General features: G+C 41.1%; 1 protein-coding gene across 2 annotated transcripts in view; it reads left to right on the forward strand.

Annotated features, from left to right (window-relative positions):
- The window catches only part of LOC115207396 (metabotropic glutamate receptor 4), a 253,761-nt gene that overhangs the window by 193,491 nt on the left and 33,437 nt on the right, over positions 1 to 26,833 (forward strand). For both annotated transcript variants that reach the window (XM_029774441.1, XM_029774442.1), the window contains exons 7-9: positions 6,719 to 6,919; positions 23,645 to 23,781; positions 24,697 to 25,632. In XM_029774441.1, coding sequence (XP_029630301.1) covers positions 6,719 to 6,919; positions 23,645 to 23,781; positions 24,697 to 25,632 — 1,274 coding nt within the window. The remainder of the gene's footprint in view (positions 1 to 6,718; positions 6,920 to 23,644; positions 23,782 to 24,696; positions 25,633 to 26,833) is intronic.

Below are 26,833 nucleotides of genomic sequence, written 5' to 3' on the forward strand. Positions count from 1 at the left end.
GTCCGCAGTCCAGAGTCTCTGGCGGCGGTCCGCAGTCCAGAGTCTCCTGCGGCGGTCCTCAGTCCAGAGTCTCCGGCGGCGGTCCGCAGTCCAGAGTCTCCGGCGATGATCCGTGATCCGATTCCTCCTCCGACGATCCACGGTCCGGTAATACAAAAGCGGAGGGATCAGCGGGCGGAGCGGGGGCTACACCCTGAACCGGAGCCGCCACCATGGGTAGATGCCCACCCGGACCCTCCCCTATAGGTTCAGGTTTACGGCCGGGAGTCCGCACCTTTGGGGGGGTACTGTCACGCCCTGACCTGAGAGAGCCGTTTTTCTCTGTTTGGTTAGGTCAGGGTGTGACATGGGGTGGGCATTCTACATTTTCTATTTCTTTGTGTTTAGCCGAGTATGGTTCCTAATCAGAGGCAGCTGTCTATCGTTGTCTCTGATTGGGAATCATACTTAGGCAGCCCTTTTCCCCTCCTTCAGTTGTGGGATCTTGTTTTTGTACAGCTCAGTAAAGCCTGCAGAACGTGATGTTCGTTTTCCTTTGTTTGTTGTTTTGATTTAGTGTTCTGAGTTATAATAAATTATTAATCATGAGCACTTACCACGCTGCACCTTGGTCTCCTCATTACCACGCACGTCATACAGGCTTTGTGTCAGTCTCAGTCACATTGTCTTTTAATGTTGAACTAAGCTTGCTTGATGACTTCATTCACTAGAGGGACCTGGAGGAGGAAGGGTTGGGGAACTGGGACATCAACCTTGACTCATCAACTCATTGACTCATCAACTCATCCATGCATGGACGTTACACACTGAGATAGATTGGTCTTGAGGCGTAGATGCGGTAAAGAGGTCAATCAAACTGACCAAAACAATGGAATTGCCATGGAAACGTGTGGGGGAAAGGGCCATGGGGGAAAGATCCCTAATCTCCTCATTGCCCCCCAACAAAATGTGCCTACATTTAGGCTATTGCTTATATGTGTATTTCACACTATGATGAGGTAAAAATCGGCATATAAAATGTGTATGGTTGTCAACCCCAACATATGTTCATGTCATCATCACCAATCAACTGCCCTACAGTTAAAAAATACTTTGACTACCACCAACAATTTATGTATACAAACCGGAGAGCATTTAGCAGTAACTTCTTCTCAACCTGAAAAGGGACAACTTCTAAATGTTATTCAGCGAAAAAAATAACATTGTGGGCCTGTTACAATACATAAATCATGATGGATTTGACGAATATCCACTTTGTTTGATCAGATTTGTTGAATGTGCGCCAGACTGGTCAATGGAACAGTCTGCATTCCATTTACACCTTTACCGCATAAATTCTGGCATAGCTGCTCTGGAATAGTGATACAAACTCAACAGACATGTTATTGTGAGTGGGTAAATCATGTGTGCCAGAATGTTATTCTTTGACACTTCTTGACATCCGCATTGCTCCCTGTGGCTGAAGCCTTGGGTCAATTGTTTCACCTCACATTTAGCAAGATGATTAGCTAGCTTGCTAAAATTGCTTACAGTTAGTTAGGAATCGATTCTACACTATTTTGCTAGCCACAGTAGCACTAACATGTCTCTAAAAATGAGAATGTGTCTTTAGTTGTTTATATTTTCTCATTGTGAGGCACGTCCATGCCTAATTGGGGTGGCAGGTAGCCTAGTGTTTTGAGCGTTGGGCCAGTAAAAAAAAGGTTGCTGGATCGAATCCCTGAGCTGACAAGGTAAAAATCTGTCGTTCTGCCCCTGGGGAACAGCAGAACTGTTTCCCGGTAAGCTGTCATTGTAAATAAGAATTTGTTCTTAACTGACTTGCCTAGTTAAATAAAGAAAATATCAACTTTCTATGAGTATTGTACAGGACTAATCAATACATATGGAAAAATAGACACATCAAACTTGTTCAGGTGCTGGAGAGAACCAAATTAATGATCATTCTTCTTATTGCTTTGGGTGAAAAAATGCTAAAATAGCTAAATGTGCGGAGAAATCCAGATAAGATGAAGATCTGATGAAGAGCTTTGCCATGTGAAAAGGCTGTGAAGGATTTATGTGAGTGACAGTCTGAGTTAAATACCTTGCCTGCACAGCTCTGTTTGCCAGAAATATGATGGGGTGTTGTTTTTCTAAGGCTGTGTGGAAGTTTGTTGACGTAGCAGAAAGTCATAAACTTCTTTGGCTTTGCAATCCCCTCTCAACGTGCAACGTTTCAGGAATTCTCCAGGTGCCTCTGGTGCTGCTGGCGAAGGCTTTGCACCCATCTTCAAGGTGTTAAGCAGACCACATGGGGTATGAGTGAAGAATAATCAATGTCCTGGGAGGGCTCTGTGTGCTCACAGTGATCAAAGAGAGAGCGAGTGTGTGAGTGACTGGTAGTCTAGTCTTTTATCTGTGAATGAGTGAAATACACAGCTGATATTGATTAATGTGGAGAGGAGCAGGAAGGTAGAACGGGTCCCAGCTCCCTTTCCTGGGGTTTGATGCCTCTGTCTAATTAATACAGGGGAGAACAGCATGCAGCATAGCAACACACAGCAAGCAGCATAGCAACACAGACACAATGGCTGAATCCTTCTCCATGACCATGTGATATTACAATAATAAGTTATGGATTTAATTCACTGAACTTATGTCATATGAGATCCAGAATGGTCTCACGTGTCTCTAATGAACAGTTTGTAAAATGTTTACAACATCCTGTTTTTTTATCCATGTGTTCCAGCTTGGAGGTTTTGAGTTGGCAACGTCAGGACAGATGATTTTGAGTTGGCAGTCAGGACAGATGAATTGGGAGTGTTCATCAACCGAAACATCCTACATTTTCCCAAGGCACACATAGGGGGAGATGTTCTCATCTGAAAGAATGGATGAAGATTGACTATGGATGAAGTTCAAGTTTTTATAGACGATGAAGGGAGATGTGGCCTGGTGCCAAACCCGAGCATGCAGAGGTTAACAGGGTCAGAGCCAACCCAGAATCACTAACTCCTTTCTGTGGCACCCTGGTAGAGGGACACGACCTTGCTGTGCTGCTACTCCTAGTCTGAATGGATTTCTCTGAAGGCAGCGAGCCAGCCTTGGGAGTGCGTGGGCGTGCTTCGACTCTGCAATGAGATGAGAGGCTTTGCTAGGAAAGAGAAGCAATACCAAGTGTGTGTGTGGGCCACCATTACTCAGCCTGAGAGAGATATACTGTATCACTCCCTCTCTCGCTCCTGGGCTGCCCCACAGCCCAACCGCATCAGCCAACCTGTGACAATATTTAGAGACCTTGGGGCTAAAAGGTTCTATCTGGACATTTTTCTAAATGTAGTTATTGACATAGCATTGTTCTGTTCAACGTTCTCTACCTATATTCTAAACCAATTCATGTTAAGTTCAAAATCATACAAGATAGAAATTGCTAAAACCATTCAAACCAATGAGGATTCAGAACTTCAAAGCCAATTATCTCAGAATCATGTTTTTTTTTACTTTTACCCCTTTTTCTCCCCAATTTCGTGGTATCCAATTGGTAGTTACAATCTTGTCTCATCGCTGCAACTCCCGTACGGACTCGGGAGAGGCGAAGGTTGAGAGACATGCGTCCTGCGAAACACAACCCAACCAAGCCACACTGCTTCTTGACACAATGGCCACTTAACCCAGAAGCCAGCCGCAACAATTCTTGCAGATAGAACCTTATAGTCATTAGCTCTCGATTTGTCTGTCCAATTTGGGTGCATGTGGCGCTCAATTACCACAGTTTACCACAATTATCACAGACGTAACCTGGTTCTTTATTTATTTCATAGATGCATAAGCTTTAGTTTTTTGCTGTGGCAAACTGATATATGGCAGATGAAAGATGACTGAAAGAGAGATATCGATTTGGGGCTAGCAAGCTTTTAAGTTGAAGTGGTTCTGCTAAGATCAGAAAATTGTCTGCCACCAATATCAGAACAGCGTTAGAAGAGGAATGAAGAAGAGTGATGCAACACAGTTTCTGCAGAGAAAATCAAGAATCAATTCTTTCCATGAAACAAATTACCAGAGAGAGCTGCAACTATAGCAAGAAAAACTAAAATATCAAATATATATGTTTGAATACAGACATACTTGACATAGCACATTCCTTATCTATACTGTATATCCTACAGTGTACCTATTCTATTACTAGGCATAGTACCTATTCTATTACTTGTTATTTTTACCTGAGTCTTTATTATTGATTATTGTACTAAAATAGTTAAGGTAGTTAGCATTTTGCTGTACCTTTTATATCTGTTGTAAACTGTGGGCGTGGACAATACAATTAGATTTGATTATATGTGAAATTAATAAAGAAAAGCTTTTACAGTATTCTCCTGCTGGAATGCTTTAAATCCATAGCTATTATGTTTTCAATGGGTGAAAATACAATATATTTCAGTGTACATGAGTTTTGATCATCATGCATCAAAACTACATTATTGTCCAAACAGACCCACCTATACTGTGACTAATTTCTCTAGTAGATTTATGCTTACACACAAGACCGTTAATCTTGTTCTGTAGCAAAAACAATTCTCCCCCAAAGCAAACCAACACAACATGGTACTGTAGAAAAACAGCCACAAACAATGGTTGCTTCCTAGGCAACCTACATATAATTACATTAATTGTCGCTTATGTAACATATTACGTATACATCACTTATGAGGTGTAATTCTATGTAATATACTGTATATGACATTTATGCATCACATATTTGACTTTCCTTATAGGTTGCTTATGGAACATATTATACTGTATATGTCACTGGACATTTTTCAAACAGGAAGTGAAGAACAACAATAATCCATGTATTCCTAGATAGAAGAAAAATAGTGATTCCTCTGAGGAGAAGACCTTACACTCCACATATTGGAATTGATTGGTTCTTCTGCAGTGGTCTAGCTAAACATTTACCTTCCAGCTAATTGTGAGAGGTAGGAGGAAGGAGGGGCCAGTCAGTCATTGCATCAAGGCTTAGACGCTAGGCTAACGGAAGGGTAATGTATTTTTCTCTATGGCTCCTGGCCCTTTGCCACGCCTTCCATTAAAAGGTCCTACTGTTTTTAAGTGGTTCAAACAGAACTGGCTTAGCCACGTACTCAACTTTTCTGACTTACTTTACACTAAGTTCCTAACATTTCAGATTGACAAAGAACTAGCAGTATGACTGTGGACCCTGGCATCGTGAAAGCATACAGTCTCAGTACATATAATCCAGTTGGTGGTAATTAAATAGGCACAGGTTGTCCCAAATAGCACCCTAATTCCTATCTAGTACACTTTATAGGTAATAGGGTGCCATTTGGGACACAGTCGTTGGTATAGAGTATTTTCCAAACATTACCCCCTGTCTTTGTCTGCCTGTATGTCTCTTCAGCCTGTTCTCAGAGCAAAACATATTATGTTTGATTCAAATCCGTGCCACTCCATTTAGTATGATATGTTACTTTATATTAGGTTACATTACATTGACTAGAAATAACATAGTAAATGTAAATCCCGGACTTTCAAATTAGTACCATATGTTACGTTTGGTATGGACAGTAGGTTACTTAAGGCAAAATGTAATGCAAATGTCTAGCGACCCAAAGGTTGCGTGTTCGAATCTCATCACGGACAACTTAAGCATTTTAGCTAATTAGCAAATTTGCCACTACTTACACATTTTTATCTACTTTGCAGCTACTTAGCTAACTCTTGGCTACTACTACTAGGGTTGCTTAGCTAACCCTTCCCCTAACCATAACCCTTTAACCTAACTCCTAACATTAATCCCTAACCTAACGTACCATATCCAACTAAAACAGTTGAACATAATATATCATAGTAAATGGTTCAAATGCGATAAAGACCGAGGAAACTATACGTCCTTCCATTTTTCTTATATTGTACGACCGCTATCACATTGGTAGGCCAATGTAATGTAACTTAACATAAAGTAACATGTCATACTAAATGGAGTGACATGGAATTTTGTAAAATATAATAAATTTCGCTCTGAGACCAGGTTGGTCTCTTTCTGTCTCTTTCTGTCCTTCTCATCAGCCATCTTCACACCGGAGTAACCGTAGGTCATACAGCTCACAAAACCAATGACAGTGTTTAAGTAGATAAGTGTAAGGCCTTTTTTCCCCCAACAAAGGACCCACTTTGCCCTTTAAAGTGGACTCATCTTTTTGATAAGCCACCACAGCAGATGGAATACCAATCAGTAATCATGTAGTACCAGATTGATGAGCATTTCAAATACACATTTAGAAGATCCAATTCAATCTGGGTCTAATGATTGCCTCGCAGCATTCATGATAGTGTGTGCTTGACAAAGCTAACAATGGAGAAATTGAGTACCAGCAAAAGGAAGTTATTTTCTTCCTTAATTTGCAAGTCCAACAACCATCACTGTATGGAAGCTACTCATGTGGTCACTACCTGCGTGTAGTAATCACCCACTGTTAGGATCAACACAATAGGAACTCAATTTTAACATAAAATGTTATTCGTCATAATATTCAAGACGTGTAGGCCTACCTGTTATTGTATTTCTGTATTATTTCCTATACTATCACATGCAATACTGCTCATATGCTTGGGATCACCTTTCTATTAAGCATAAGGTGATACTGGGGTTGGTGAAAAGTGATATAACGTATTGCGTTTCTCAGATACCTGTCTTGGTTGTCGCTCTGCTCTACAGATCAGGAGCGGATAGGGAAGGACTCCAACTACGAGCAAGAGGGGAAGGTGCAGTTTGTTATCGATGCAGTCTATTCCATGGCCCATGCGCTGCACAACATGCACAGGGAACTCTGTCCGGGGAAGGTGGGCCTTTGCTCCAGGATGGATCCCATCAATGGCACTCTACTGCTCAAACACATCCGCATGCTCAACTTCGCAGGTCAGCCACTTACTTTGTACACACACACTCACACCCACACCCACACCCACACCCACACTCACAGGGTACTCAGCACCCAAGCACACACCACCTCACCATTTCTATCAGATTTGTGATGTTTTTCTATGATTATTTCATAAAATGGGATTAATTACAGAATGGGAAATATTTCCACACGATTGAAGACATCTCTAAACGGAGAGGAGAGGAGACTAAAAACCATTCAGAGTAACACATTGAGGAAATATCTTTTTGGGTATTACAGAGATACATTTCAAATGGATTAAATGGAGAGGGAACAATACTGCTCGCTGGAAAATCTAGAAAACTCCTGGAAGGGGGGCAGTCCATTGAAATACAAGCAATCGTGTATGTGAGAAACATGTATCTCCTAAGGAGGAGATATGAAACCAACAACTACATGTGTTTTCCCCTGGCTTATTTGAAGACACTAAGGAAAACTACACCAACTACACTAACAACAAGATCAATTGTAGCAGGTACCCCGATCTGTATGCTGTGCCACACAAGTGGGCTGCTTCTGGGTTACACTCAACTTCATCCTGTTGCATCATCAGCAGCACACATCAGTATGTTTAACATGGACACCCAACCCACTGGGGCTATGGGAATAGCAGACTGGAGGGTCATTTATCAAAGATAATATTTATCTCCTTCTCACCAGATACATAAATTACTCACCAAAAAACACACAAAGGATACATTTCATTTTTTTTCGCCTGGAAACAAAAATCATATGACAGATTGGTCAAAGCAGTTTAAATTGCTTTTTTGTTTCACTTGTAATGAATTATTCCAGAGGCCACAGCCAGTGCTGTTTGTTGTTGTTGTCATTGGGTTCAAGGTCTCCGCTGAGATTTAATTACAACCTAGTCTCAGTTTTAACCGCAGAGCGTCTGATGTGTCAGTCCTCTTATACACTATTATGTTTAAAGCATCCAGGATAATGTGCAAATGACAAAAAAGGTCAAACGTCAACAGCCTCCCAAAAGCAAAGCATTGGTACTGTAATTAGTCACAGTGAGGTGGCCATATCTGTGGCAGGCTAACAATCATCACTAATCTTATCTAGGAATATTGGTGGACTGCCTCTGTGGACTATCGCTCCATCTATACTCTCACAGTAGCAGAGAGAACCCCTCTTTGTTCAAGTGTGAGGATGCTTATCCTTCTGTCATTTCAAAAAGTATGTACTAAGTAGGTTCTTTGATGTCTTGCTCTGCTTCTTCTTATAGAAACCACAAGCAGTTTGACAGTGGTAAAGACCTGGCATAGATATTTGTAATAGTTCGTCGAAAGTATTTTTCAATTATACAAAATCCAATAGTGTTGATGTCAGCCACTAAGTTCTAAGACAGAGGGCATATTTCTATAAATCATTAACCTTCATGCTTTATCCTTCCCAATGTATCCTCTGATACTTTTTTTATCTATTCTAAAACATCCACTTCTCAAATGTTTAATTTTGGCTCGCTCAGTAGCCGTCAATGCCTCAACATACAAAGCAAAGGTATCAAACATTTTCCAACCTCACTCTAGCCCCTGGTCCCAACCTCTCCCAGCACTTTCTTCCATCTCGTGCCCACTTCTTCCTTTGATGCTCCAAAGACTGGCATGAAACTTCAATGAGCTGCGATTGAACGAAGCTTCCCATCAGTGTTCTGAGTCTGCTGCTATCACGTCTGAGAAACAGTGTTTTCTTTTTGTCTTTTACCTCTACTGCAGACAGAATGCAGTGGGCCTTTCGACTGTCAGTCTCCACAGACACTGCAGTTGTGACTATGGAACAAAGGCAAAGCACTGTGGGTTTTTCCCTCTCAGCGTGTTTCTTTTCCCCTCTTCTCAGGGAAGTGCCAATTCTTCATTGTTGTGTGACTCAGACACTGCCAATTGAAATTGTAAAAAAAAAGAATTTACATGCCATAGAACCGTCAGATTTTCTCTTTTTTTTTTTACATGAACTTGAAGAACAAGACTTCACGTCAGTTAAGGCGCATAAAAAAGAAGGCCTTACATACAGTATCTAAACATACAGTATATTGCTGGCTTATAATTACAAATGGGGAAACAGGAATGGAAATGTTTGTCACGGTTGTCTAAAGGATCGAACCAAAATGCAGCGTGTTCGTAGTTCCACATATTTTATTTATAGTGAAACTAAATGCAATACACGAAAAATACTTGAATACACAAAAACAACAAACCGTGACGCAGAGAGGAAAACACACTGCTCCAAAGACAATAACCCACAAAACAGGAAGAGAAAAACCCCTACTTAAATATGACTTCTAATCAGAGGCAACGAGGATCAGCTGCCTCCAATTAGAGATCAACCCCAAACAATCCCAACATAGACATAGAAAAACTAGAACTTAAACATAGAAATGGAAAACATAGAACAGCCCAAAACACCCCCTGTCACGCCCTGCCCTACTCTACTATAGAAAATGACATATTACTAGGGTCAGGACATGACAATGTTAGTTTAGAAAAATGTAATCTGACTAGTTCCTACCTCATATTGTTTCTAAATGACATGGCAAGGTACATTAAATACCTTATCATGAGTACAACAACATTTTGATTCTAATAGGTGAACTCTGAGGACATTAACTGGGGTCCACTTCTTTCATGAGTATGGTCTCTGGGTGTAATAGCCCAGCTTGAGAGTACTAGAGAAGATGGCAAAGGTTAATTTAGTGAAAAGTAGTAGAGAGAGAGAGAGGACCTCAACATGACAGCAGGACATATTGCCCAAGCCGTGAGCAGAGCAACAGGCCCAATCCCCACGATTACATCCGCCCAAACACCATCCTGTGACCTAAGAGGTATGTATCAGATGCTCAATATGCTCTGCTCACACCTACTGTAATGGTCCCGGCCTAAACCACACAAAAACAACACTAGACACTATGGAACACAAAGCTTTTACTATCTGATCCTGGAATATACAAGGTCTGAGGTCATCTGCCTTTGGCCTAAAGAGCAGAAACCCAGACTTCATCAAAGAAATTGGAAATACAGGCATTGTCATCCTACAAGAAACATGGTATAGAGGAGACGGACCCACTGGTTGCCCTCTAGGTTACAGATTGCTGGTAGTCCCATCCACCAAACTACCAGGTGTGAAACAGGGAAGAGACTCAGGGGGTATGCTAATTTGGTATAGAGCAGGCCTAACCCACTCTATTAAATTAATCAAAACATGAACATTTTACATCTGGCTAGCAATGAATAGGGAAATTATCTCATCAGAGGAAAATATCCTATATCTCCGCAATAGAATCCCCATACGTTAACTTTGACAGCTTCTCCATCCTAGAGGGGGAGATCAACAATTTCCGGGCTCAAGGACCTGACCTAAATGCCAGAACTGGACAAGAACTGAAACCCTCAGCACACAGGGGGACAAACACATACCTGGAGGTGACAGCATTCCCTCCCCTATATGCCCCCCTAGACACAACTACAGGTCACAGCTCCGTCTGGCACTGGGTATGTACATAGTCAATGGTAGGCTCCAAGTGGACTCCCGTGGTAGGTACACCTATAGCTCATCTCTTGGCAGTTGTACTGTAGACTACTTTATCACTGACCTCAACCCAGAGTCTCCACAGTCAGTCCACTGACACCCCTATCAGATCACAGCAAATCACACTCTTCTTGAACAGAAGCTGTGCTCAATTTTTATTTTACTAGGCAAGTCAGTTGAGAACAAATTCTTATTTTCAATGACAGCCTAGGAACAGTGGGTTAACTGCCTGTTCAGGGGCAAAATGACAGATTTGTCAGCTCAGGGATTTGAACTCGCAACATTTCGGTTACTAGTCCAACACTCCAACCAATAGGCTACCCTGCCGCCACAATCATGAGTGATCAAAGCTAAAGGAAAATAATAATATTAAGAAATGCTATAGATGGAAGGAAAAGGGTGTGGAAATCTACCAAAAAACAATTAGGCAAAAACAAATTCAATCCCTTCTAGACAATTTCCTGGACATTGCAAGTGTAAACTCGGCAGTAGAAAACCTAAACAGTATAGCAAATGGGGTCAAATTTGTCTCCACTTTTGTGGATGAAATGATAAAATATACAGACCACAAATTCCAATGGGCTATACTTAAACTTTTTAACATCTGACATCTTCCCCAATCCACAAAAGTGGAGACAAATTTGACAAATTTGACCCCAATAACTACCGTGGGATATGCTTCAACAGCAACCTTGGGAAAATCCCCTGCATTATCATTAACAGCAGACTCGTACATTTCCTCAGCGAAAATAATGTACTGAGCAAATGTCAAATTGGCTTTTTACTAAATTACTGTACGACAGACCACATATTCACCCTGCACATCCTAAATGGCAAACAAAGAAACCAAAACAAAGACAAAGTATTCTCATGCTTTGTTGATTTAAAAAAAGCTTTCGACTCAATATGCCATGAGGGTCTGCTAGACAAATTGATGGAAAACGGTGTTGGAGGAGAAACACACAACATTATAAAATCCTTGTACACAAACAACAAGTGTGCGGTTAGAATGAGTAAAAACACAATTCTTTCCACAGGGCCAGGGGGGAGACAGGGATGCAGCTTAAGCCCCACCCTCTTCAACATATAAACTCAGCAAAAAAAATAAACATCCTCTCACTGTCAACTGCGTTTATTTTCAGCAAACTTAACATGTGTAAATATTTGTATGAACATAACAAGATTCAACAACTGAGACATAAACTGAACAAGTTCCACAGACATGTGACTAACAGAAATTTAATAATGTGTCCCTGAACAAAGGGGGGGGGGTCAAAATCAAAAGTAACAGTCAGCATTTGGTGTGGCCACCAGCTGCATTAAGTACTGCAGTGTATCCCCTCCTCATGGACTGCACCAGATTTGCCAGTTCTTGCTGTGAGATGCTACCCCACTCTTCCACCAAGGCACCTGCAAGTTCCCAGACATTTCTGGGGGGAATGGCCCTAGCCCTCACCCTCCAATCCAACAAGTCCCAGACGTGCTCAATGGGATTGAGATCTGGGCTCTTCGCTGGCCATGGCATAACACTGACATTCCTGTCTTGCAGGAAATCATGCACAGAATGAGCAGTATGGCTGGCGGCATTGTCATGCTGGAGGGTCATGTCAGGATGAGCCTGCAGGAAGGGTACCACATGAGGAAGGAGGATGTCTTCCCTGTAATGCACAGTGTTGAGATTGCCTGCATTTACAACAAGCTCAGTCTGATGATGCTGTGACACACTGCCCCAGGTCATGACGGACCCTCCACCTCCAAATCGATTCTGCTCCAGAGTACAGGCCTCGGTGTAACGCTCATTCCTTCGAAGATGAACGTGAATCTGTCTGTCCTGTCTCCCTGTAGCGCTGTCTCACCAAATTGAGACTCTGCATTCAGAATTCTGCAAAAATATCCTCTGTGTACATCGTAAACCCCCAAATAATGCATGCAGAGCAGAATTAGGCCGATACCCGCTAATGATCAAAATCCAGAAAAGAGCCATTAAATTCTACATCCACCTAAAAGGAAGTGTTTCCCAAACCTTCCATAACAAAGCCATCACCTACAGAGAAATGAACCTGGAGAAGATCCCCCTAAGCAAGCTGGTCCTTGGGCTCTGTTCACAAACACAAACAGACCCTACAGAGCCTCAGGACAGCAACACAATTAGACCCAACCAAATCTTGAGAAAACAAAAAGATAATTACTTGACGCATTGGAAAGAATTTACAAGAAAACAGAGCAAACTAGAATGCTATTTGGCCTTAAACAGAGAGTACACAGTGACAGAATACCTGACCACTGTGACTGACCCAAAATTAAGGACATCTTTGACTATGTACAGACTCAGTGAGCATAGCCTTGCTATTGAGAAAGGCCGCTGAATGCAGACCTGGATCTCAAGAGAAGACAGGCTATGTGCACGCTGCCCACAGAATTAGGTGGAAACTGAGCTGCATTTCCTAACCTCCTGCCAAATATATGACCATATTAGAGACACATATTTCCCTCAGATTACACAGACCCACAAAGAATTTGAAAACAAATCTAATTTTGATAAAATCCCATATCTATTGGGTGAAATACTACAGTGTGCAATCACAGCAGCAATATTGTGACCTGTTGCCACAAGAAAAGGGCAACCAGTGAACACTATTGTAAATACAACCTTTAATTATGTTTATTTATTTTCCCTTTTGTACTTTAACTATTTGCACATCATTAGAACACTGTATATAGACATAATATGACATTTGAAATGTCTTAATTCTTTTCAAACCTTTGAGTGTAATGTTTACTGTACATTTCAATTCTATTTATTTCACTTTCTTTGGAAATGTAAACATATGTTTCCAATGCAAATAAAGCCCCTAAAATTGAAATTGTATTGAATTGAGAGAGTAAATCTACAATGTAAACAACGGGAGGAGAAGTCTCATACAAACATCATATCCTCTCCGGTCTCTGCCAGGGGGGAAGTGTTGGCCTTGTCTGTCATGGCCGACAAGATGGAACATCACCATTATACTGTATCTGTTCTGTTGGGCCCCTGAGGGTCCCTCTCTGCATCTCTGTGTGGTCTCTCTTTCCTTTATTATGACTATTCCCTGGGAAATCCTTTACTGATCCTCACAACATGTCCCTTTTCTTCCTCTCTTTATTTCCCATTTCACCTATTGAACATAATTTCTGATAATCCATTAACTCGAAAAAGCATTCAGTGGAGCAAATAGGCCTGACTTTCAGTCATCTCAAGAGTAGTGTTTCAGTGGAGCAAATAGGCCTGACGTTCACTCATCTCAAGAGTAGTGTTTCAGTGGAGCGAATAAGCCTGAGTTACAATGTACTGCATGATCGCTCCATCACTGTGGTGCAGTATTGTATGTGCGTGTGTGTGCGTGTTTGTGCGTGTTTGTGTGTGTGTACGCGTGTGTGTGTAGGGGCGTGTTTGTGTGCGTGTGGGCGTATGTGTGTGTGCGTATGTGCCAGCGGAGTCCACTAAGGGCCCTCATTAGGCCCCTGACACAGATAGGCCCCATTTAGACATGCAATGTATGCCACATGACAAGCCTAATCGCTCACCCTCAACACAGGCCTTGACCAGGCAACCTCAGCATGCTGTTACTTACAACTATGTCCAGTTGAAATGGACAGCTGGACAAAGAACACACCTGGAGAACTGAGGTGGATCAGCGCCAATAGGCTGTAAATACATGGCTGCACCAATGATGCCTCTTTATCTACTGAAATGTACTTTCTATCTAGATAATGTAAATGGAATGGAATATAGAATGGAATATACTTAAGCATTGAGGCCCGACGAGGTGTTGTATATGGCCAATATACAACGGCTAAGGGCTGTTCTTATGCACGACACAACATGGAGTGCCTGGACACAGCCCTTAACCATGGTATATTGGCCATATACAACAAACCTCCAAGGTTCCTTATTGCTATTATAAACTGATTACGAATGTAATAAGATAAATAAAAATAAATGTTTTGTCATGCCTGTGGTATATGGTCTGATATACCACAGCGGTCAGCCAATCAGCATCCAGTTTATAATCTGAAATAATGTTTCTTGTTGTTGTTGTTGTCAATCATAATGACCTTTATCAAATGTCAATGGGTCTTAAATATGATGCTCACCATCCTTGTTCAGATGACTTGGGTCACAGCATTATTCCTGTGGATCTGTCTAGTTTCTTCATAATCCATACAGTCTATCCCTCTGTGGATATAGCTGGTTCTTGGACTGCAATGTTTAATTGTGCCCTACTTGGTCAGAGTATTCGTAATGGGGTTGAAAATGTGGCAAATAGAGAGTGATTGTTGAGGATAATTGTTATACTAGGATGATGACTAGGGATTGTTGAGGATAATTGTTATGCTAGGATGATGAGTAGGGATTGTTGAGGATAATTGTTATGCTAGGATGATGACTAGGGATTGTTGAGGATAATTGTTATGCTAGGATGATGACTAGGGATTGTTGAGGATAATTGTTTGATTTGATTTGATTTGATTTGGATCTCTTTTAGTCCACATTTGGACTAATCTTCCAAGAGTCCTTAAATATTAAAATATAATTTATATACTAACACATTTTCACATATAACACACTATTACAAACATACATAATATACTAACGTAATAAACCAATAAATAATCAATCTAAAAAATATGTATTCTTCATCTACTGTAATCCCACAACATTTCTGTGTATTATATTTAAATTGTTTTAAAATAATGTTTAAATTTATTTATTGAAAGGTTTCTGGTTTGCTCAGTTAATTTATTCCATTTCTTTATTGCTCTAAATCGAAATGTTCTTTTGCCTATTTCTCTTTTCTGTCTGGATAACGCATAGATGGTGGACAATCTATTCCTAGTATTTACGGAATGTCTGTCTCTTACCAACTGATTACCGTTGTGAATTGTACTTGGCCGTTTTAAATGATGTATATTATGAAATAAAATAAGCATGTTTTTTTCAATTATCTTGTCGATTGATGACCAACCAAGAACATTGGGTATGACTGCAACAGAAAAACCATATCTCCACCGTAAAACAATCCTTGCTGCTTTGTTCTGTGCAATCTGCAGCCTCCTAACTTCACTTGATGATGCATTTCCCCAGACCACAGAACAGTAGTTCACTTGACTCTCAATTAAAGCTTGTGTTATTTGCTTAAGAATTTTTCTGATTATGCATGCTGTTTTAATAATTATTTTACATAGATTAGTTATTTGAGATGACCATGATAAGCAGTTGTCTAGCTGCACTCCTAAGAGTTTGGTTTCTGCCACTTCTTCAATTTGTACTCCTCCCATACTTAATTGTATCCCATGCTGTTTTGGCCTTTTCCTAGTGGAACAGACCAACATAACTTTGGTTTTCTTAGTGTTTAAAACAAGTTTATTCTGGCAAACCCACTCCCTAATATTCTCCAAAAGCTTGCTGTACCTGTTGAACCGATTGTCCTGCTGCATAAATTGTAGTATCATCTGCAAATATAGTAGCTTGAGTTTCAGCTAGGGCATAGGAAAGGTCGTTGGTATATATTAAATAAAGAAGTTGCCCAAGGCAGCTGCCCTGCGGTATTCCACAGTTTAAAGCATGAGGGGAAGAAAATGAACCATTGATATAGGTGGACTGTTTCCTGTCAGTTAGATATGACTGTACCCAATTCAATGCTACCTCCTTATAACCATAATGCATTAATTTTGTCAAAATTATCTCATGATCCACTAAATCAAATGCTGCACTGAAATCTAAAAATAGTACCCCCACAAACTTGCCATTATCCATAGCATTGAGCCGCTGGTCAGTCATGTCAACCAATGCAGTGGTAGTGGAATGATTTTTGCGATAAGCATGCTGATTGGCTGTAATCAGATCATTATTTTCCATGTACTCCCATATTTGTCTACTCACAATACCCTCCAATATCTTACTGAGTGTAGGGAGTAGACTAATTGGTCGACTATTGGCAGGAGTAGCGGGTTCTTTGCAGTCTTTTGGAATAGGACAAAGTTTAGCATGCTTCCATACATTTGCAAACATCCCCTTTTCCAGTGACCAATTAAATATGTATCTCAGTGGAACTGCAATCTGGGGAGCAGCACAGCGAAGCAAAAAATTGTCCATAAGATCATAACCTGTAGATTTCCCATCAGGTAAAGACTTCAAAAGGTTTAACACCTCCTCCACTGACACCGTTTGCAGACTAAAAGAGCAGATCTTGTTGCTCATAATATGATCATCAATCCATTGGACAATAGCTTGTTTGGAAGAATGTATGTTTACATTGTTGCTCAGTAAATTAATTTTCTTTGTGAAAAAATCTGCAAAATGATTGGCAATATCAACTGGTTTTGTTATTCTTCTCCCGTCAACCTCCACACTAGATGGGCATGATGAGATAGATGTACCAAGTAAACCCTTAACTCTATTCCATACCTTTTTAGAATCATTTTTACAATCAATAAAAGCATTGTTGAAAAAGTACTTTTTTTTCCTTCGATTCAATTTAACTGCATAATTACGCAATGTTCTATAATTCTGTTCATCAATTTCTGATTTTGATTTGGCTGCTAAGACTTTTAACATATTTCTTTGAGAAAAAGCCTCACCCAGTTCATCATCAATCCATGGAGATGAACGAGCACCAACTGTACTCTTTCTTACTGGGGCATGATGGTCCATAACCTCAGTGAGCAAATCAATAAAACATTCTGTAGCGTGATTTAAATCATCCTCTAGATAAATCAGCTCCCAGGATACAGCAGCCAAATCATTTAGAAATAGCTCATAATTAAATGTTTTAAAATTTCTCTTGACCACAATCCTAGGGGGTTTCTTTGGAACCTTGGTGTTCATGGTTATGGTCACAATATTATGGTCTGTCCAGCCCACTGGCATTGATCTGGCTTTTAAGCATTGTGATGGTATATTACAGAAAATCAGATCAATGCATGTGTCTGAACGATGACCCAACTTAATTGATGATCTAGTAGTATCATTAACCATATTTTTCAAACCACAGTTCTCGGCATATCTCATCAATTTTGTTCTATTCGAATTATTGTGATCCTTCCAATTTATATTAAAATCACCCAAGATAAATAGATCTCTGTTGCTATCTGTGGCCTTGTCAAACCCAGTGCATAAGTCATCCAAATAGGACACCTTAGAGCTAGGAGGTCTATACACACATCCTACCAATATGGCTGCCTGGTGAGGCAGATGTACCTGAGCCCATAGTGCCTCTACTTGACATACATTAAGGTCATCCCTCCTCTTAAAAGGTATATGATTCTGAATATACAGTGCTACACCCCACCATTCCTATTCATGTCCCTTCTAAGTAGACTATATCCATGAATGTTAATTTGCCCATCATTTACAGATGCATCTAAATGCGTTTCGGTCAAGGCCAAAATATGAATATTATTTATCTTGACCAAGTTAAAAACCTCATGTATTTTGTTAGGAAGGCTACATACATTAACCTGAGCTATATGCAACCCTTTTCTTGTCAAGTGAAGATCAATAGAGCATGTATTCGTTATAGTTGAAGTTGGCATGATACACTACAACATACAAACTCAAATTTGAACATTAAATAAAAATAGCCAGGGAGTTACTCTAGAGTCCCGATACAATTGCCCGTTGATATAAAGTTTATCCATCACCATGGAGACTCGTTGATTCAGGCAACGTTTTTCCTTCATGATGGGATATAGTTTTTTTCTCCTTTCATTGATCTCGGTGGGGAAGTGATCATTCATTCCAAAATCAGTGTTTCTGAGTTCTCTGCCCATGTTCGTGGTCATTTCCTTTTGCTTAATTTTGTCAAAACATGCAATAATAGCCCGTGGCCTATTTCCAGAGGCCTTACCTATTCTATGGACTCTGGAGAAAGTGACATCACGCACAACATCAGTGGGCAGTTTTAGTTGAGTTGACATAAAATCTCGGACTGTGTCCTCACAGCCTCTGCTGTTGTCATTCTCCGGTATCCCTGAAAATATGAGATTGTCCCGCATTGATCGACACTACATCAAGCAAGGTTTCTTTAAGTTGTTTGTTCTCCCTTTGTACCACCTCCACCTTGCTATGAATAGAGTCTACAGTACCTTTCAGCTCCGTGTTCTCTTTCCTTAGTTATACTAGGATGATGAGTATGAATGTGTATCAGCCTTCTCTTTCCTCAATCACATGCCAACAGAATAGTGTAATTTAACACTGAACACACTAGAGTACATGGCAGTGCTGGTGTGAACCATTACGAAAACAGAGACCGAGACGGAACATGTTTTTTCCTTTGGTCCATGAAGCCTCTGTTGAAATAATCTTAAAATGTGCCTAAATTGCAGGTGGCAGGTAGCCTAGCGGTTAGAGCATTGGGCCAGTAACCTAAAGTTCTCTTGTTCGAAAACCCGAGCTATCAAGGTGAAAAATGTGTAGGTTTGCCCTTGAGCAAGGCACTTAACCCTAATTTGCTCCAGCGGTGCCATACTACTATGGCTGACCCTGTAAAACAACATATTTCACCTATCCGGTAATACGTGACAATACAGCATTTATTTTTTTTGCGCCGTTGTGAACATTAAAATCCCACAAGATTCACATACTGTACCTCTATCAAGTTTAATCAGCTTATCGTGTCTATCTGAGCTCTCCAGAGAGAGACTCAACTATAGTATTCAATCCAATCACATACTATTCATTTTTCTTGATTGTAAAAAATTATGAGAGGTTGAATCACGAGAGACAAATCAACCATAAAATAGCAGGAAAAATGCCCTGCTCATTCATTGCTGAACTTATCTTTAGATAATATCACACTTGGAGGGTGAGTGAGTCTGTAGGCTAAGTGCATGGAAGTGTGAGTGTGGCAACTGTTAGACGGCTCAGCTCGGCTCCTGAATAGGAAATGACTCGGAGGACAATGGACTGCATAAAGAGAAACTCTAAACAATGCGCAGAGAGTGCATTCAATTACATTTTCAGGACTGCAAAATGGCTGCAATTTTGAAGATTGCTCTCCGGACCTTGTTTCTGTAGTCGAAAATATGCTTCAGGAAACTTCTGAATAAAAGTTATGAAAATATTTAGCTATTTTCAAGTCTTCAGGGTTTTGCTGTGGTGACTGCAAGAGGATATATAGATTTTTGCTTATGGTATCATACAATGCCCTCAGTTTAGGCTCTGGTATGGTATACTCTAAAGTGGTTCACTATCACTATGTCAGTCTGCTGTGAGGATACACCTTTCGCATACTCAGTTTCAATTAGTACCCCGAGTTTTCCTTACTCCATAACTTAACCAGGAAAAACTATACTCCCTAGCCATAATATCAAACCAAAAGCCTTTTAAATGTAGCTCTGGAGAACAATGATACTAAAAAGTAACATACAACGCATGAAAAGTTATCTGAGCCTTAAGTCTGGACTGTAATGTTTCTGACATGCACCTGAAGACCTGTACTGTAGCCTGTACTGTAGCCTGTACTGTAGCCTGTACTGTAGCTTGTACAGTAGCCTGTATTGTAGTCAGTACTGTAGCCTGTACTGTGGCCTGTACTGTAGCCTGTACTGTAGCCTGTACTGTAGCCTGTACTGTAGCTTGTACAGTAGCCTGTATTGTAGTCAGTACTGTAGCCTGTACTGTGGCCTGTACTGTAGCCTGTACTGTAGCCTGTCCCTAAATCTGTGTGATCTTCAACCAGCTTCTCTTACTATTGTTGTCATGCCATGTATGACAAGACTGTATTGCAACAGCATGCCTGCATGACAACGATAGTCTGAGAAGTTGGCTAAAACTCATACATATATGAGGACATGCATGCCAGAAGGCATGCCATGAACATACAGTCCATCTAGAGAAAGGCCTGGTTAAGAGATGCCAATAATCTCTGGGCCAACCTCAGATTGGAGCAGCAAGCATGACCAAAATACCATAAACTGTTAAATGTAATTAGATCTGCAGTGGCAGGCTGTGGTGCCACATTAGTGTCTGAAAGGACCAATGTGGCAGTCAGGATCCATTTTCCTTTCACAGTGACAGCATGGTGCCAGTGCCATGCGATGGGCTACGGCCTCAAAGCCTTAACACGCCCTAATACACAGCTCCAACTGAGCCAGTGGGAAAGCTATGTGCCTTTTTGTAAAAAAAAAATAGCAATGGAAAAATACTATGATTATAATCCCAGATAAAAACGATACAAATGATTACACTCATGGAGAGTGCTTTTTAAACATATCTCCTTCATAAATAACATCTGCTGTAATCCCTCTCATCTGCTTCTTTTGCTGTGAGATTTGGGGCTGCATTGTCACTGAGGCACGGCTGAGCACACAGTAATGCCTTAATCCAGAGGGGTTGGCTCATCGAGATGTGGATTAGGCTGCTGCGTACGTCTTCCGCCTGACGCTAAACAAAGAGAAGGAAAAGCATAATCATCAGCAGAAATCCAAACCGCCGAGATCATCCACGCTTTCCCCCTTGTTTGTAAGAAGGGACACCCATTGTGCTTGGGGAGACTTGTTGATAAACTCGGCATGAAAAGAGAAATGCCAGCGCTTTGGTGTGCTGCTGCATGTTCAAACTTGAATTTTGAAGTGGAAGTCGATAGGGACTTATTCCTCTTTGCATCCTCAGCAGTGGCGGTTCTAGACCATTTCCTAGACCATTTCAACTGGGGGGGGGGGGGGCCAAGCTGGGGCCAGTTATACTGTTAGAGGGGCCAGTTACATTAGACGTTATTGTTGTCATTTCGCTTTCTTCACTGCATTGCAGGCATTAGCAGGCAAAAGACCATGATCATAATCATCATCGTTGCCGCTGTCTAATAACAGATGTAAAAAAAAGAACGAGAGCAAAAAATTGTTATGTAAAAATTATTTCATACTCCACATTTAGGGGGGCCACAAGGGGGTCAAAAATTGTTGTCACAGGGGCACTGCCCCCCCCTCCCCCCCAGAACTGCTAGTGATCCTCAGCAGTGATGCTATACTTAATATCTTCAAAGGGGCATCTTAGGGAAGTAAATGTTGTTGTGTAGTTTAAATAATTGATAATATCTCAAAGGAGAATCTCAGGAAAATATGTCGTTGTGTATTGTTTGTTGTGTAGTGGAGACTGATTTGTTGATGGTGAGAATTTGCAGACATTTGGCTTCTAAGTCATGTGACATACCATTACTATAGTTCGAATGGCAAAACATATTGGGGAAAAACACCAACAAAGAATTTCAGTGTGCGATAACACTACACAGTAACACATTGTAGTTTGACATTATTCTCACAAAAGCTGTTTCCCAAAATCCCCCCACCCACAGTTCTCACTTAGAGAATGGAAGAAAACATTTTAATAGATGACTGAAGAGATGATTTGACTAGGCAGAAACCCCTAGACAGAACAGACCAGAGAGAGAGTATACAATCAGCATATGCCACTTATTCTCTCCTCACCCCACAAGTTACATTTCAAACTTTCTTGAATAGAGAAGTTGAATTTTCATATTTATTTTGGTTACCTGCCTACATTTGCATATTCTGCTTTGACTTTTTTGTACATATATATTTTTGCTCAACCTTATTAAGAAGGAAAGAAATTCCACAATTTAACTTTTAACAAGGCACACCTGTTAATTGAAATGCATTCCAGGTGACTACCTCATGAAGCTGGTGGAGAGAATGCCAAGAGTGTGCAAAGCTGTCATCAAAGGGTGGCTACTTTGAAGAATCTCAAATATATTTTGATTTGTTTAACACTTTTTAAAATATATATATATATAACGGTTGTGTTGTGAGAAGGTAGAAGTGGAATACAGAAGATAGACCTATTTGGAAAAAGACCAAGTCCATATTATGGTAAGAGCAGCTCAAAAAGGCAAAGAGAAATGACAGTCCATCACTACTTTAAGACATGAAGGTCAGTCATTCCAGAAAATTTCAAAAACGTTGAAAGTTTCTTCAAGTGCAGTCGCAAAAACCATCAAGCGCTATGATGAATCTGGCTCTCATGAGGACCGCCACAGGAAAGGAAGACCCAGAGTTACCTTTGCTGCAGAGGACAAGTTCATTAGAGTTACCAGCCTCAGAAATTGCAGCCCAAATAAATGCTTCACAGAGTTCAAGTAAACGACACATCTCAACTTCAACTGTTCAGAGGAGACTGCGTGAATCAGGCCTTCATTGTTGAATTGCTGCAAAGAAACCACTACTAAAGGACACCAATAATAATAAGAGACTTGCGTGTGCCAAGAAACATGAGCAATGGACATTAGACCGGTGGGAATCTGTCCTTTGGTCTCATGTGTTCAAATTTGCGATTTTTGGTTCCAACCGCCGTGTCTTTGTGAGACACAAACTAGGTGAACGGATGATCTCTGCATGTGTGGTTCCCATCGTGAAGTATGGAGGAGGAGGTGTGTTGGTGTGGGGTGCTTTGCTGGTGACACTGTCTGTGATTTGTTTAGAATTCAAAGCACACTTAACCAGTATGGCTACCACAGTATTCTGCAGTGATACGCCATCCCATCTGGTTTGCGCTTAGTGGGACTATCATTTGTTTTCCAACAGGACAATGACCCACCTCCAGGCTGATTAAGGGCTATTTGATAAAGAAGGAGAGTGATGGAGTGCTGCGTCAGTTGACTTGGCATCCACAATCACCCAACCTCAACCCAGTTGAGATGGTTTGGGATGAGTTGGGCTGCAGAGTGAAGGAAAAGGAGCCAACAAGTGCTCATCATATATGGGAACTCCTTCAAGACTGTTGGAAAAGCATTCCAGGTGAAGCTGGTTGATAGAATGCCATGAGTGTGCAAAGCTGTCATCAAGACAAAGTGTGGCTACTTCGAAGAATCTCAAATATATATATATATATATTTTATTTGTTTAACAGTTTTTTGGTTACTACATGATTCCATATGTGTTATTTCATAGTTGTGATGCCTTCAATATTATTCTACAATGTAGAAAATAGTACAAATAAATAAAAACCCTTGAATGAGAATGTGTCCAAAATTTTGACTGGTACTGTGTGTATATATATATATATATATATATATATATATATATATATATATATACACACAGTACCATATACCATATATATTTATATATTACAATTCAAATGAATGCTTTCACTCTCTCTCTCCTCTGTCCTTCAGGCATAGCTGGCAACCCAGTGCTCTTCAATGAGAATGGAGACGCCCCTGGTCGCTATGAGATTTATCAGTACCAGATCAGAAACAGAACAGCCGAGTACAAAATCATCGGCCACTGGACCGAACAGCTCTATCTGAACGTAAGCATTTATTTGTTATATATTTAATATGCAGATACAGTACTTTAGTTATATTATCAGACTTATGCCCTCCAAATGACCTTTACCTGTTTCACCATTTGGTGTCAGTGGTTCTCCTCCCAAAGAAGCTTTGATGGGATGTTGTAGTCTGTCGGTTCAACTTTAGTGCTTCCTTTGCTCAGTAATTCCTCCTAAACCATTAGCTACTGCTTTGTGCACATGTCTTCAATGGTGCAAACATCCAGAGGGTGATTTAATGATTAACAACAAGTGACTGGGATGAAAAGAAACCAATAAGAGCTTAAAACAGACACCATCCACTGTCTTGGTGAAACAATACGGTGGAGTTGTGGACAGAGGAGGTTACAAAGCTATAACAATGAATTACATGAAGCCGGTCCTGCAAATAATGTTTGAATGGAATATGAAGAGATGGCCTTGGGCAAAGAAAGATTGAAAGAAAAAAGAAACGCATTTCCATGGAGTTGACCTGGGTCTGTACCTCAACGCTGTGTGAATGGTGGAAGACAGTGAATGTTGTTGTAAATGTGGTGTAAATGCTAGTCCTGCGGTGTGCGCCAATTCTCTTTCCAAAGGAGCTTTTAGTTTAATAGGATTCTTATAGCTGTTAATTAAATACACATTTGGGGATGCGTTTTCTGCCTATGAATTTAACAACCACCATTGACGGCAAAGAAGTTAATAACATAACACTAAATATATCCTTTCAATAAGACAAATAGTGATTATATGTAATAGACTTTTTAATGGAGAGGAGAAAGAAGCCCCAAAACTAACTGTATGCCAGTGGTAATTGCCATTAAGCAAGAATGGGTTACAAGTTTATGGGTTACAGTGTTAGTTATTTGTGAAGTGTTTGACTGTACCCCTCATCTCCTCTCCATCCCCCCTCAGATCCGAGCAATGCACTGGCCAGGTGGAGGTCGTCAGATCCCTTTCTCCATCTGCAGCCACCCCTGCCAGGCCGGAGAGCGCAAGAAGATAGTGAAGGGCATCCCTTGCTGCTGGCACTGCGAGCGCTGCAACGGCTACCAGTACCAGTCAGACACCTACAGCTGCAAGATGTGTCGCTTTGACCTGCGTCCCAACGAGAACCACACTGCCTGCCGTCCCATCCCCATTGTCAAGCTGGAGTGGAGCTCCCCATGGGCCATCATCCCTGTCCTCATCTCCGTGGCGGGCATCATGGCCACTCTGTTCGTGGTGGTCACCTTCGTCCGCTACAACGACACACCCATCGTCAAGGCGTCAGGCCGCGAGCTCAGCTACGTTCTGCTGACTGGTATCTTCATGTGCTATGCCACCACCTTCCTCATGATTTCTGCCCCTGATGTTGGCATCTGCTCCCTCAGACGGATCTTCCTGGGTCTGGGGATGAGTATCAGCTACGCAGCCCTGCTCACCAAGACTAACCGCATCTACCGCATCTTCGAGCAGGGATCCATGTCGGTGAGCGCCCCCAGGTTCATCTCCCCAGCCTCCCAGCTGGTCATCACCTTCAGCCTGACTTTGGTGCAGCTACTGGGGGTGTGTATCTGGTTTGTGGTAGACCCGTCTCAGGCCATCATCGACTACGAGGACCAGCGCACGGCCAATCCGGACATGGCCCGTGGCGTGCTCAAATGTGACATCTCTGACCTTTCACTGATCTGCCTGCTGGGTTACAGCATGCTGCTCATGGTCACCTGCACAGTGTACGCCATCAAGACCCGGGGGGTGCCGGAGACCTTCAACGAGGCCAAGCCCATCGGCTTCACCATGTACACCACCTGTATAGTCTGGCTGGCCTTCATTCCCATCTTCTTTGGCACCTCCCAGTCCACAGAGAAGGTAAGATCTGGCTGGCCTTCATCCCCATCTTCTTTGGCATCTTCCAGTCCACAGAGAAGGTCCACTCAGAGTTGTCTTCTTTCTTGGTCTGTTCATTTTCTGTTGTTGTTGATATGCAAAAGGACAGCATTAGCAGAAATATGATTCTACAGACCGTGTCTATCTCTTTCTCAGTTGAAACATATTTATTTTTTATAATGCTTTGTTTATAGAGAGGCAATTGTACCTTTGTTCATCATGGACGGACTGTGCTGGTCAGTCAGTGTCCTGTAGATGGACATGGCTGGATGAAAATAGCATTACGCTATGGTATGCATGAGCGTTTTCTGGCAGAGCTTAAAGGGTGGTGAATTTTGCTGTTATACTCTGTGTCAGAACACCAATTTTCATTTTGTAGTCATAAAGATTTAATCACCCCTGCAGTCTTGGTTTGATGAAGACTAAAATGACATGCAAAATATTGTATAATTCTATGACTTATATTTGAGATTCTATTCAATTGAGGAGGCCATTCATTTTGGAATATCAAAACTTCTCAGAGCATTTGAAGAGAATTCCCCTGAGCTCTGCAAGCCCTTTGCCTACAGTAGACTACTTGTGATTCTGTGACATGTGTATGTGACGGCTGTGTACCACAGCTGACCGATGAGTTGTTTACACAACCACAGCGTTCCCACTTGTGTCATCTTGTCAAATTAATGAGCCTGGCCTGGTGAGCTGCAAATCTACTGGAAACACTGGGATTCATACCTCGTGTCAAATAGTATTGTAGTACTAATATTTAACAATTTAGATTTGATAAACCTGCCCGTTTATACCTGGTTCTAACATCCGTCCTCTAACAACCGGCAAAAAATTTATCATAAGGAATAAGGTTTTGAAATCTCGAGGTATAAGGAGGTATAAGAAAGCTCAGGAAATATTTTTGTTTTTTGGGACACATATTTAACCACTTATTTGTGTTACATAACTACCTCTATACTTCCATTAGTTTGTATCATTAGTTTGTACCTTCTGAAGAGTCTCGTGACACTTGTGGGGTCGTAGAGCAAAACACCATCATGTTCGTGAGAGTCTACCCTTTCCATTGTGGGGTCATATTAGTTTGTAGCGCAAACGGTTCGGAAGCTACAGACAATGGGCACATAAGCAATATGAATTCAGACTAGTCCAAACCGTACAGACGTTTTTGTGAGAAGAT

Source organism: Salmo trutta, chromosome 14 (genome assembly GCF_901001165.1).
Source record: "Salmo trutta chromosome 14, fSalTru1.1, whole genome shotgun sequence".
Lineage (NCBI taxonomy): Eukaryota > Metazoa > Chordata > Actinopteri > Salmoniformes > Salmonidae > Salmo > Salmo trutta.